We start from the raw sequence: 14,518 nt of genomic DNA on the forward strand, positions 1-14,518 counted from the left end.
CATCCCATCGTTTAGCAGCAGAGGCTTCACTGACAAAGTGAGCCGGCGGCAGCCAGGGAGAGCCGGCTGTTTAATTCTGGCCTGACACACATGCCACGTCTCGTGGGCAGGGATTACAGAGAGCACCGTGCCGGGGAGCACAGTCATCTCACACGTCCCACACAGACGCCAAGTGCCCCCCCACCATTAAAGCTTTATCCCTGGGGAGTGATGAGTGTGAGTAGGCAGGAGGCAGGAAGTGAGCAGGTCACGTGCTCCTCACCAAACGTTGTTAGGGGGCGTGTCCACGTGCAAACAGGAGTCTGATACGCGGTTCACTTCACTCCCCTCGAAAATCCCCTCAAATGTTGTGGATCCAGTGACCAAGGAGTCAGACCCTGGCACCAGGCGCACCTGCACTGGTATCTTGTCCACACAGCTGTGGATCATCCTGGATGGCAGCCTCAACTGCCCTCCTGGAGTCATGTGATGTGGACAGTGTTTCTTCTTCACAGAGACCATTAAAGGGACATTCTCAGAACCGTACTGAATGACCATCTTCATGCAGGACCCTTTAACAGGGCAGAGCACTATAATGCTTTGAAGTGAACGGCTGTCCCGTTTTTGCAGAACTAAAACATTTTTAAAACATTAAATAACTGTTTCACCCTGTCCCATGAAACTCCAAAGCACCTCCTCGGAAGAGCCAGATTTTAAGGAGGAAGGTCTTGCTCAGTGCATCGAAAAAGAAGCACTGCTTACTGTAAGTGTGGAATGAAGCTGCCAGGATCCTGCTGCGTTTGGCAGGTGATGTCAGTGAATGAGGATGCAGGAAAAGGGACATGTTTAACACGAGGCCGGCGTGTCAGCCAAAAGGGGGGTGGGGTGGATTCAGGGGCACTGAAGCTGCTGAGGCCATTCCGACCCCCCCCCCCCACCACCCTCGTTTCTATAATTGGACCTGCGAATATTTGCCACATCTGTCAACGCATAAAACCATGCGGCCAGCAAACAAACACACGGACAGCTATAAACAGAAGAGGCGCCGCGGCGCGGTTGCTGAGATACACCTGATTAACAAACAGATTAATCGTCACTGAATTCGGTAAATGTGTTGGGCCCAATCCGTTAACCGTGTAGGGGAATAATGGCCTAAACCTCATCACATCACACTGCAGTTTATACCATTCATTAGGAGGAAGTTTCCAGAAACACACTGTAGAACTTTGGAGAGGGGGTGTTTTTTATTGTGGACCATTGGAAAGGGCTGTTTGGGTGAGGTTTTTGCATACACTGGAAGTGGGGTGGGGGTGGGGGGGAGGGACAAGCATAGCAAAGAAGTGGTCATTTTAAATGTTTTCCCTTTTTTTGTTAAGGACTGTCTGGAAACTCTTGCTCCGTCTTTAAAAGTTCAGTGTGAAGCCTGATGTTTAACACAAGCAGCTTCCGGGTACAAACCTAACATTGAAAATGTAAAAATAAGATGAATCAGAAGCAAAATGGATGCACCCAGGAGGATATAAATGGGGGAGGGGGTTAATATGCTGACCCCACACCCCCAAAACCAGGGATATCATTATGACAGGAAGCCGCCTCGTTAGCTGGGTTGCTTAATTATGATAATCTCAGCCGGCAGTGGTGGCAGGTGTGACTTTTTGCTACAACAAGTCAGGTCATTCATCACTTTGGGGGGGGCGGGGGGGGGGGGGAGGCTGACAAAGAGAGACTTGCGCTTTAATAACTGTGGCTAATGGGGGAGGGGAGGTGGGTGGAATACTGCAGTTGTCAGCCCCCCTCCCCCAGGTGGACTATTAGATAAGTGTCACTGCTGCACTCGTGGTTTTGAGGAGGTTAACTATGCTGTATTACCTAGTAATCTCAGCAGAACCAGGTGTTCACTTAGCACCCTCTACAGGCCTGGGAGCGACAGCGCATGAAGGTCTCCGACTAGGTGCCTTGCCTCTTCCCATCATGCACTTGTGCTTACCGCGCTCCTCCCTTTCCCCATGTCAATCTTCTTCCACTGATCTGTGCCAATGGGGTTACATCAGTCATTAACCAGAATAATAACAGCCGTTGACCAGGCGACAGCCGGCTGGATCAGAGCAGCGGATTTTGACGCGCCGGCAATCTGGGGAGGGCGAACAGGCCTCGCCGCGGAAACCTGCCTCATTTGCATCATATGCAGACTGAGCGTGGGGGGCGCGGCGGGAGGGAGACAGAGATCGCTGCCGCTGCTGAAAGGTTGAGGAAGGGGGCACCTCCAGCCGTCCCGCTCAGAAAGGTACGAGACAGGCGGCCCGCACCGACCAGACTCCAGGAGCCCGTCCGAATCTTAATGTGCCAGGAGACAGGGAGAGGCGTCCAGCGTCCCCTGCGTGTCTGCGAGTCCAAGGGGAGCAGCCCAAACGTCCCTGCAGTTCTCGCAGCCTGTTTAATTTTGGAAGACTAGCTGGGTCTGTGCTTTAGACGCAGGTGCGAGACCATGTGGGAGATTTTAAACAGGCGGCGTGTGCGATTTAGCGGTGGGGCTTCTCCCTATAATGGTCAGATTAAATTTGCTCTCATCAGCTGATGGGTGGGGTTGGGGGATCCAAACATCACAGCTCATCACCACTGTTGCTGTCACGTAATTAAATATAGTCAGTCTCAGATACGACTATCTGCTCTGGGCTGTGCCGAGTGTAGGGGTGGGGGGGAGGGGGGGGGGTGGACGCTGGCATGAACATCAGCAATCAAGGGGTGCCGCTGGGAATGTGATGTGTGAAAGATGGGGTGAATTCGATGGGAAATCTGGAATCCAATTGCGGAGTGCAATTACAGGAAGAGGAAGGTGGGACCAGCGATCCGGCCTGCCCAGGAGGGCTGTTTGCCGGCCTGCCCAGGAGGGCTGTTTGCCGGCCTGCCCAGGAGGGCTGTTTGTCTGTGTGCTATTCAAACTCACACTCTTATCTTCCTCTCCTGCAAACGCTCATCCCTGGGTTTGTTCTCTTTTTTTTGACTTCACTTTCTGAGGTTAATTGGGCCTAACTGCTCATACTGTACAAGCTGTCAATATCCATACCATTAATGGTAGTGGTGGCAGTGGGGGGGGGGGGGGTCCTGTAATCTGTCTCTCTTCCTTTTGTTTACGCCCCCCACCCCCCCCCTTTCTGGGGGAGCTTTATCGATCTGTGTATTGACATTGCTGATCCTGGCACACTGTGTTGATGGGGGGGGGGTGGCTTTCTTGTGTGCTCACAGTGGGACATCTGTGCTGCTGGTGGCCTCGCTGAAGAACCCCCCCCCCCCCCCCCCCGCCGCCTCTCAACCCACTGCTTCAGAAAACCCCCACTAACCCTCTTTGCACTGCTCTTGGAGTCACTGAACAGGCCCCTTGTTTTGTTTCTTAGGTATTATTATAGGCTTTCTGCCAGGATGGGGAGGGTGGTTGTTAGCCTGTGCCTGCTGTAATAGTGCAGCATTAAGCGCACAGGGATGTTGCCGTTTACGTGGCGCTACACAGTGTTGGTGGTCTGGAAAGATCCGGCGGGGCCCAAAGGCAATTTTTCTTCCCCATTCGGGAGGCAAACCATCGGATGTAGACCACCTGCAGAGGGCACCTCTGAGCCCATAAGATTCAGGACACATTAAACAACCTTTTTTGTATCCTGGGCCTCGCCAAACCCAGAATGCAGCAGGTTTGCGGGTGGAATTTTAATTATGAGGAAGGAGCAGATATTCACACTGGCTTGATGGCGTGCACCCTTTTAACGGCTGGCCGGGTAGAACTTTCAGGGGGCGGCATGCATATTCTTACAGTTTCTCCCCAGGTGGGCCATTCATGCCTTAATGATTTCAAATCTGGGGCTGATCCAGATAAGACAGATCCGGGGATGAGGGTTCTGTGCTGGAACAGTGGTCCTCCATACATGTGCCTTTGGGTGCTGTGAGATAGGATGCATTCAGTCGGCACCCTATAATAATTATAATAATAATCAATTACAGTGTTAATGATACAGTGACCTTATGTCTGAGGCTTAGAAATAGATGGATGGATTATGGAAGAATATTATTCAAATAATGTTTTTTTTTTCTTTCTGTTTTTAAAGTGCAAAACTATATTGCAACCTTAGTCTACCGAGCATTCTTTGGGTGCAGACTGAAAAAGGTTGCATATATTATTCTTACACATCACGGACACTCCGGATTGTAGTGGGAGATATGGAAATACTGCGAGTGTCGTCACAGGCCTTTCTTCCCAGCTGCCGGGAGCGATATGTGTAAAATTTAATTGGCAGGTCGTTTCAGCCTCGGCCCGCTATTTCTGTGATGAGGCGGGAATGTTCCCTGCGAGTCCGAGCGAGCAGCACAGCTCCCATTTGCATGTTCTCCTTTAGAGGGGGAGCGGGGCTGACCCCGTTCTCATTAAATATTAACACTTCCCAAAGCACCGGCGGGTGACCGGCTCTGGATGGGCCTCGGCCTTCCGGCCCGGTTGCATCTTCAGGTTTTCCTCGCAGCAGAACATGCCCTCCCAGCAAGCAGACTGTCCCTGCTGTGAGCCACCTCCTCAGCTACTTAAGTAAAGGCGGTTATTAAAGATGAATGTGATTCGCATACTGCTTACGTCGCAGTGGGGTTACTCACCCCTCTACAGGTTTTACATTTGGGTGCTCTGTGATACTTCTTGTATAACCCACCCCCCAGGCCGAGACCTTGTGACCCCTGCATGGCACCCGTGTCCTCCTAGATGGATGTGCCTGTAATAACTCTAGCCAAACGGTCTGATTTTATTGAAGGACAGCCACCCCCGCACCCCCCCATACAGATGCTGATGTATCATGCCAGCTTGTCACTTGCCCAGGTACCATCTCACCAGGAAAGCATGTCACGTAGGAGCGTGCTGGGCTGATGGAGCTGCTAAAGCAGGACACCATTGTTCATCATCTCTAACGTAGTGACCTCCCCATCCTGATCACCTGACAGTATCAGAGCCCCCCCCCCCCACCTTCCCAGAATGCCTTTGATGTCTCAAGTCTCCAGGTCATCTTGATTAGACCCACACAGCATGGGCAGAATTACAGGTTCTCTCAATGTCCTGGTGCCCGTCCGTAGGGACCTGGCTCTCACATCGGCGCGTCTGTTTGACCGTAGGTGCAGATGGGAGGCGCCCCATTCGCGTTTGATGAATGAATGTTGAGTGCCGCCTCTGCTGTACCCTGAGAGTGCATCACAGGTGTTCCTGCTTGTAAACAGGCACCTGCTTGCTGGAGGGGATCCAGAAGGGCTTTAATGATCCAGGCTGGGGTTAGGGCGGCGAGCAGAGGGTGCTGTGTGCCCCCCCCCCCCCCCCGGGGCTCCCTTGGCAGGGCCCTGAAATCGCATCACTGGCACATATGGTGCTGTCTTGGGCTATAACAGACTGCTGTCGTGGGGGTAGGGGGGGGTGCGACGATTCATTAATGTTGGCCTCTAAGCGAGCCGGCCGAAGGTGTTCAGATGGGGGCGATTTGACCGAGACGTGCCGTATGCGATTTGCACCTCTGTGTGTGTGTGTGTGTGTGTGGGGGGGGGGGGGGGGTGGGACATGTCACTCACAGCAAACTTTAGCACTGCATGTCAATATCCTATAAGCGAACCGGGAGAAGACAAGAAAGAGGAGGATGTGAAAATGAGGAGGAAAGCACCAGGAAGATGGAACGATATGGCCAGGCTTGGTGGGGGGGGGGGGGGGGGGGGGGGGGGAGTTAGTGCTCAAGACCTCAGGACTTTGGAGAGGCCGAGGTCGCACACCCTGCCTGCTGCAGGCTTATGCCGCAGTACAGCGAGAAGGAGCCTTTGCAGCGAATCTGCCCATGGCGTCTCACCCCAGACACTGACCTGTGAACCGGCAGCACATTAATGTGAAGTATATAGCACCTTGAGCGAGGCCTGAGTGTGCAGCCTGAGGCCTTGATGATTATTTCTGCGACGACGCCCCCCCCCCCCGCATCATTAAAATTTGAACAAAGGCCGTGATGCAATCTTTTGCAAGTACATCTCCTGTGGTGTTAGCAGAAGCTAGCCGCTAATGTGTGGCTAACCGTCCGGCGGTACTGCAGATGAGCGTGTGTCTTTATTTGGGCATAATATGGGGGCAGTAAATAAGATGTGGCGGGAGAGTTTGATAAAATGATGGTGCTTTCCTGCTTCCCAAGACCGTCTCCCAAACTGATCTAGACGTAATGCTGTGCTCCTCTGTGTCGTTATTAAAAGACGACACCGTGATGAAGTTGTTATTTTTCTGACTATCATTATTATTATACTTTAGGGTCGTGGGTTCGATTGCCATGCGTGTCACATTTGCATGCTCTCCTCAGGATCGACTGGGTCTCTTCTGGTTTCTCATATTAACATCTGTAAAGCGCACACCATCACTGCATGTGCCACCCTATGATGCATTGGCATCCTACCCAGGGGTGTTCCCCTGCCTGCCGCCTTGTGCTTCCTGTGCTGGTCACCCTCTACTGGATGAGCAGCTGTGTAGAGATTGTATGCTGTATATAAATGATATTTGTTCCTATGATTTGGAATTGTTGTAATTTTGGGGGCCTGACACTGTCACGTGATCCACAGGGTCCAAAGGCTGTTTCTCTAGTCTAGGCTTCATTTTCAGCCCCCGCCTCCGTTTTGCCTGACGGCCAGCCAGACATTAAGGTCAGTGGTGACAAGCTGTCTGACTGCCCTCCTGTCAGTCTCAGGAGGAAGCCCTCCTCCATCGCATTCCACCCCCTGAAGCTCCATATGCATCCCTCGGGGCTCCGCCAAGCACTGAACTGAATAGGACATATGCAGTGACTGTGTGTCTCGCCTGCCGAATGGCTGTTGCTTAAGGGCATCGAGTGTAGCAGCTATAAACACAAGGCTGGCCATAAGTACGCTGACGCAGTGATTATGGGACAGGAGGCAGAAGAGGGCTTCACTGAGCCTAACCTGCAAAGCACATGGCTGTAAAGTGGGAGGGGTGTGGGCAGGGCACATGTAAGGTGTGTAGGCAGAGCTTGCAGTATCTTCTCACTCAGCGAGTTCTCTGTATTAACTGGCTGGGCGGCAATTTGTCGTGTACCAGACCCAATACAGGCCAGACAGCAAGGTTCTGAAGGTGGAATTTGGGGCACTTGTACTATGATCAGCAAACACAGCATAGGTGTAGCCCTAGTCAGGTGACTTTCAAGCTGGATTTTTATTTGTTTAAATTGTCTGTGCCCCCCCCCCCCCCCCAAGTTATTCTACAGCCCCGCACCTGCTGATGGCAGTATTACAGATTCATTTGAATTTCAGTGACTAGTAACCCCCCAGAAACACTGAGGGGGTTGTCAATGTGAAGGTCATCTCATTGTATGCCTAAATGTATTTATGATCTAGCCCCAGAGTAACCCCCAGAAACACCGTATTCCTCTCCAGCTTTTAATGAGTCACCCATATTGAGTAAACCCGCTACCGCTGGGGGGAGATTAGCGTGTGGCCCTGCTGTTCGTCACATGAGTCTGGGCACCACGTCACTTTGGAGAAGGAGCTTTATTTCCGAAGGCAAGGGCTGGACTGAAGACAGCGACTGAATAATCCAAACATGTTGGCACATTCCCGCTCATTTGAGTTCGATTTGCTGCCCTGGGTCATCCTCCACCTGACCTTACTGTTGTGCTGGGCTGGGTCACAGATGCCTAGTTTTTCCACTTTGACCTCTGTGTGAATCAATTTAAGAAAAAAAAAGCTGTTTAAAATTCCTTTCCCTTTCGGAGTAAACTTCCTGTTTTTCTGGGCATTTGTGTATTTCCCCCTTGCGTCTATGACAGTCGATGGACCGTTTAATTATCTGCCAAAACACGCATAAATGCTGGCACCCAACAGCTCACAGCAAGGCAATTACTTAAAAATAAATGCATGGAGTGTAACGATAATTAATTGTTTTGCGGCCTCTTTGTGAAACAGATGCAGTTTCGCTGTTCGATTTTGGTCCCATTCGCATAACGGTCGCGAGAGGTGAGGGATCTCAGCTCGGCCTGGGCTGCTTCTGTCTTAGGCTTCGTGTCCAGGGTGGTGAACACCTTCACCGAGTATCAGTGGTTCCCAGCTGAACACCTTGACTGAGTATGAGTGGCTCCTAGGTGATCGTAATCACCTACTATCGGTGGCTTGTAGCTGACTGCGAGAACCTTCACTTGAGTGTTAGTGGCTCCCAGCTGATGGCGAGCACCTTCACTGCTGATTGCCAGTGCCTTCAGATAATCTTGTGCTCCTTCACTGAGTATCTGTGACTCCAGTTGATATCAAGCACCTTCACTGAGTGTCAGTGTCTCTCAACTGATGGCGAGCAACTTCACTGAGTGCCAGTGCCTCCCAGATAATCTTGAGCTCCTTCACTGAGTATCTGTGTCTCCCAGTTGATGTGGAGCACCTTCACTGAGTGTTAGTGCCTCTCAGCTGATGTTGAGGACTTTCAATGAGTTTTAGTATCTCCCAGCTGATGTCGAGCACCTTCAATGAGTTTCAGTGTCTCCTGTTGATGTTGTGCACCTTCACTGAGCATCAGTGGCTCCCTGTTGATGTTGTGCACCTTCACTGCGCATCAGTGGCTCCCTGATGATGTTGTGCACCTTCATTGAGCATCAGTGGCTCCCTGATGATGTTGTGCACCTTCACTGAGCATCAGTGGCTCCCTGTTGATGTTGTGCACCTTCACTGGACATCAGTGGCTCCCTGGTGATGTTGTGCACCTTCATTGAGCATCAGTGGCTCCCTGTTGATGTTGTGCACCTTCACTGGACATCAGTGGCTCCCTGTTGATGTTGTGCACCTTCACTGAGCATCAGTGGCTCCCTGTTGATGTTGTGCACCTTCACTGGATATCAGTGGCTCCCTGTTGATGTTGTGCACCTTCATTGAGCATCAGTGGCTCCCTGAAGATGTTGTGGACCTTCACTTTACATCAGTGGCTCCCAGCTAAGACCCAGTAAGACTGCAGCGTTCGTTTGGGCATCAGTGAGTTTATTAATTCTGGTAACAATTTTAGTCACATGGGGATTTTTTATGTACTCTAACTAAATTGTAGCTTATATGTTATGTACAGTATGTGTTAATCTTACTATTTTAAATTTGTATTTCTTTGTGGAATTCAGTATGCCAAGCTGGCTTCACTTTCAAAGTTTTTTGGCTCACTGAGACATACTGGAGTGAGGATATTGAGTTGGCACCGATATACTGTTTTATAAATAATGCCTAAGCGGCGATGCAAGTTTAAACACATTGATGCAACATAACATACCCATGTATGGACTGCAAAAAAAGCCAAGGAAGTTGCAGCATGAAAATAAATATAATTTTTAAAATGGTGAGAAAATGTCAGGTTTTGACCGAGGCCCACGTTCTGGGTGTATTCTTGGCTTCAGTACGGCATGCTTTTAGTAACAGTGAGCGCTGAGTTGACAGATGGCGGGACGTCGTGGATGTAGGATGGGCCGGCCTTCGGGGCCAGCAGGATGTCAGATGGGCCCCACGCAGTACGGAGTATAAGGGGGCTGGGGTTATGGACCCTTCTCAAACAGGGTGCATTTTGATCCACATATGAGGCGCACAAGAGGCGATGTGAGCACAGCATGTCATGTGAGATTTGGGTATCTGCAAGGCCCGTAGCTCACTGAAATGTGCCACCTTTCATCATGCTAAGAATAGCTAGAGGATATGAGCCGTGTGGATGCAGTGCATTTTGGGAATTCAGATGTTTCTGGAGTCGTCCAACCCGCCCCGCACCCCCAATCACAAAGCCAGCCTCAGGCACCACAGCCCCTACAACACCAAAACCCCCCGAGCCTGCAGACACGTTCACAGATTGGAGCGGCATCTGTCGTTTCTTCGGAATTGGGGCTCCTCCAGGATGTGGGGAAACTCAGCGAGAAAATAAAGTGATTTTTATTTTGAATTTCAGGAAAACCGGCCCGTTTTTTACCCAAGGATTTTCACGACTTTTCCAGGCACATGCAGAGTATGCACATATGACTTCGTTATAGCACCTCCTCCTTTCCAGCAAGAAACTGGCCAATGATAAGCAGTCATCATAGGTGGTAAGGTGGCATTTATGGGTAAGCAAGGAGCAGAAAGACGTGATTCCATATGTGACTCCACACATGACTCCTGTTTCCTGCAAACCAGCTAATCACACTCGAATTGCTAACAGTCTGGAGCGATCACTGCCATTAGGGCCGGATAAGTGAGAGTTGAGGTTGGGAGGTGTTAGCCGCCCGGCGCTGGCCAGCACCCTTATCAAGCTCGCCACAGGGCATAAACAGAGAGTGATAACAAGGCAAGATAATTACAGCAATGCCCCTGCTCACTTTTTCGCCTCCCCCTTTTAACCTCTCCTCTTCACACTCTGATTCCTCTCATCACTCATCCTCCTCTCCTTCCTAACCACCCCCTCCCAACATCAACATCTTCATCTCAGAAAGGGAAGGATGGTGAGACAGCCTTCAAGTGAGAGACAAATATTTCCTGCGCGACACTGTATCCGATGACTACAACAGATCAATATCTATGCAATGGCGAACCTCCCCCCCCAGACCTTGCCCATGGTGTGGGGGAGTCACTCAGCCTTTACTGCTGTGTCTGACATTTGCATACCTTCTGCGCCCATATAACTGCTTCTGGCCAATGGCACGCCTCGATGTCTCCTACAACAAATTCTTCATGGCTGACCCAATGCGGGGCCCAAATTGGTATCTAACTCTAAATTTAGCAACATGTTTTCATCGTCTAATTGGGTCATCAGCTGCTTCTGAAGATCTGAGTGTCTCTTTGTAATTAAATCATTGTAGCGCTTCTCTTTTTTAAAAAACACCCCCTTTTTAATGCCAGTCTTCACTTTATTTTGTGGGCACCCAGTGTTTGATGAAAGTGGGTGTTTCACATGGTGGGGGGGGATGTATGTTATGAATGGGCAAAGTCTCAGTAAAGACTGAAGCAGCGGGGTTGCAGGAAGCAAGGGAAGGACGCTCGCGCTTAAATGCAGAGCTAATCAAGGCCGCAGGCCAGAGATAAATAAATACTCAGACACTAAGTTGGAGGGGGATTGTATTTCTGTAGAAATTTGGTCTTTTTGGCTCCCCTACCCCAACCAAAATGGCAGACAATAAATTAGGAGGTGAGAACAGAAGATAATTATGTTTGGGGGGGGGGTAAGGGAAGGCAGAGAAGACACAATATAACAATGAGGACAATAATTCATTGATGTTATGTCAACAGATTTATTGTCTATTTTTGTGTAGCCGTAGGTAAATGTAAAGATGCATCTCATGCGTAACAGATCATTCTTTTTTAAGTGCGTTTGTGTGGACATGCAAGAAACTGGTCGAAGTCATTCCATGTATTTGGGAATCCCCCGTGAGAATAAACTGTGATTATTTGTGTTCTGGCATCGTAGAACAAAATTAGAAAATAATCACAACATCCCAAAAAGTGTTTGCGGGTAATTACGGGCACTCAATTACTGTGTGAGCCTGATGGAACAGGAGTATATTCTCCTCCTCCATTTATACTTCTTATTACTGTAAATGTATTCATTTCTTTACAAGCAATATCTCACTCTCTTTCTCTCTGTCCATTAGCATTTGTTTCTATCCTTATCAAATATGTCAAAAATCATAAATCCAAGCTGCAAATTTGCCTCCCACAGAATAATTTTTTTTTTTATCATTCTAATTTATGTACCTTTTTGTCACCCGTTAGACGGCCGCACAGTTAAGAGAGAGATGTCCATCCATCTCTGCTGTCCTCCACTCATCATCCAATCAGATTCAAGCATGTCTGCCTTCAGAGTGATGAGGGTAGCTGGCATTTGTATGAGATGCAGTTTCTATCCCTTCACTTTAGAGCTAATAACAGCTTATTAATAAAATGATACCCACTGTGGGTATGTAGGGGTGAACTCCTGCGCCCACCTTTGCTGCATGTTCAGCTGTTTGTTGTTGAGGCACAACCGTTGGCTGAACAAGCTACAGTGAGCATTTCAAGCAGGTTCTCGTCAGGCCAGAACAATTCTGTGTCCCCTCTTGGGAATGGGAAGCCCAGTGGATTTGGCTGTGCAATAAGGCTGAAAGCAGAGCTGCTGCAGTGTCGCATCCATTAGGCATTAGCAGCCCCCCCCCCTCCCCCCGCCATAAAGCCAGCGTGGTCAACCACTCCTTTTCAGGATAGGTAATGAAGGATCTTGGGGGGTGGGGCTGGAGGTGGGTCATCTGGCATTTAGGGGCGGGGCTGTGCCAATTAAACAAAAATAAAGACAGTATGGAAACAGGGGATGGAGGAATGTTACATGGTTAATTCTCCCTTTAAAGGCACAGAGCCACTTCTCTCTCTCTTAATGATCATAAAAATGCCTCCTGTCTGTGTCCAGACCGAATGTATAAAAGTAGATGTGGCGGGGGGGTGGGGGGGGAGCAGAGGACTGAATAATGAAATGCTTAATGAGCGAGGAGAGCAGCCGGATGGGAAATAACAGCACTGTTGCTAAGAAACAACAAAAGAACAAGGACAGGGAATGAGACAAGCCTGCGAATCAAGCCAGGAATAAATTGAGAGTATTGACTAAATTGGCAAATTCCCCTGGTCGTTCATTATAGAGACACATTTCCTGACCTGTACAGAGCTGCTGTGTTTTTTTTTCCCTTTGTAAACTTTATGGGGGCTTTGTCTGCAGTTTATGGACGGGGGAGATGCTTTGTACCTAAGGGGCTGCTCCTCAGTTAGGAAGATCCTACCAAGGACTGCAGCTCAGGACCCTTCCAGGTCCTACTGCGTGATGTCTTAGTGAAAGAACGTTTCTGCTTCCTGTCCACTTATTGTCACATGGGCCAACAGGACAGCACTGATTGGTTGGGGAGTCTTGTGGTTTTTATGAGTTCACAGGTCATTAAGCATCCATCAGTTTTCTTTGCTGTCCATATGTCTTGTTCCAACTTATTCTATCTTTTTCTGACAGGTAATTCTGCTGAGAGCTCACAACCCATAGAAGGCGCTTCCTTTAACCCTAATGAGTCTTCACCTTCCCTCTGCAGCGGGAACAACGTACATATTTGGGCGCGATGGTGGTCTGATTATCTACACGTGGCCGCCGAATGACCGGCCCAGCACACGGGCAGACCGGCTGACGGTGGGCTTCAGTACTCAGCTGAAGGATGCGGTTTTGGTGCGAGTGGACAGCTCTTCTGGACTTGGGGATTACCTCGAGCTACACATCGTGAGTGCCTTTGCCTACCGGACCGTCTCAAGTCACACTGCTGCGGATGATGATGATGATGATGATGATGTGAAAGGTGTTGATGATGATAACAAAGGTGAGGTTCATGATGATGGCAAAGAGCAAGATGACGGTGATGTCACTGGTGTTGATGATGATCGTGATGGTGGAAAATGTGAGGTGGCCGAGATTGATGATGGTGGCCAAGGTGATGTAGATGATGGCAGTGAATCTAGGTATAACAAGGATGATGGTGATGAAGCTGACCACCCCGCCACAAGGTGCCAGATGCTGGTAAGGCAGATATCGATGGTGTAGCAGCAGACAGACAGGATATTATGGGATTATAACACCTCCCTTGCCATGTCTCCTGCTGCGTGCATGTCGGTTTTTCATGGAGATGTCGGAGCGTGTGTGTGTGTGTTTGTCTGTGTGTTTCGGAGGGAGGTATGGTGCGTCGCTGACCCGATGCCTATGTGACAGCCAGCATTCCCACTCCCAGCCCCACACACGCACAGTCCTCAAGCAGCACGCACAACCCCCCATGTACGGCTTCAGAGACAAGCCCCAGGACATGCTGAGCACTGCTGCATACAGCGAACACGCATACATGCGCATCCTCCCCAGGTATCAGCCATGCATGGATTCCATACAAACAGACAAGCTCCTGCCTTCCCAAGTGAAGAGTGACACAATCACATCTGTCAGGTGCCCCTGGGACACACCAGAGTTAGTATGGTGTGACTCAGCCAGACGCCCGGCTTCGCGGTGTCAAGGCGCTCCCCCCCCTCCCCCCCCACCAAACAGGGGAAAAACAGGTCGTTCTGGGACCAAGGCCTGGGGCAACCCAATGCACGCTTAGGGGAGCACATCCTTGGCTACAAAACAACGCTGTCACGCACACTGTGCTCATGCACAAGCACATATGCGCAGACACATACACAGGCTAAAAGGCACTGAAATACTATGTTCATTCTATTCAGCCAATTGTCCAAAACACAATGCTCGAGATTCATAGAAAAGCGAGGTCAGCCTCCCTTTTGTCGCTGCACAAGTGCTCCTAAAGCAGGATGAGAAGAACAAAGAGGCTGCTTGACACCATGATACAATGTCAGGGAGGGCTGATGTCAAACACGACCCCAGCACTCAAGCAGATGCATATGCAGCTCCCGGATCCGCCCAATCCCTTCTTAATGTGCCATGGAATAGGGTCACCTGTTTGACTTTGACCTATAACAGAGATCACACAGTTTAACTCCTTTGTCAGTGATGTCATATATAACAAGT

The 14,518-nt window shown here is 49.8% G+C and overlaps 1 protein-coding gene across 1 annotated transcript in view; it reads left to right on the forward strand.

Moving 5' to 3' along the window:
• nrxn1a (neurexin 1a) overlaps window positions 1–14,518 on the forward strand; it is a 242,686-nt gene that overhangs the window by 150,872 nt on the left and 77,296 nt on the right. Inside the window, 1 exon segment of the mRNA XM_049008491.1 lies at window positions 13,050–13,231. Within this exon segment, the coding sequence (XP_048864448.1) occupies window positions 13,050–13,231 (182 nt within the window).

The sequence above is a fragment of the Brienomyrus brachyistius genome, chromosome 3, assembly GCF_023856365.1.
Source record: "Brienomyrus brachyistius isolate T26 chromosome 3, BBRACH_0.4, whole genome shotgun sequence".
In the NCBI taxonomy this organism is placed as follows: domain Eukaryota; kingdom Metazoa; phylum Chordata; class Actinopteri; order Osteoglossiformes; family Mormyridae; genus Brienomyrus; species Brienomyrus brachyistius.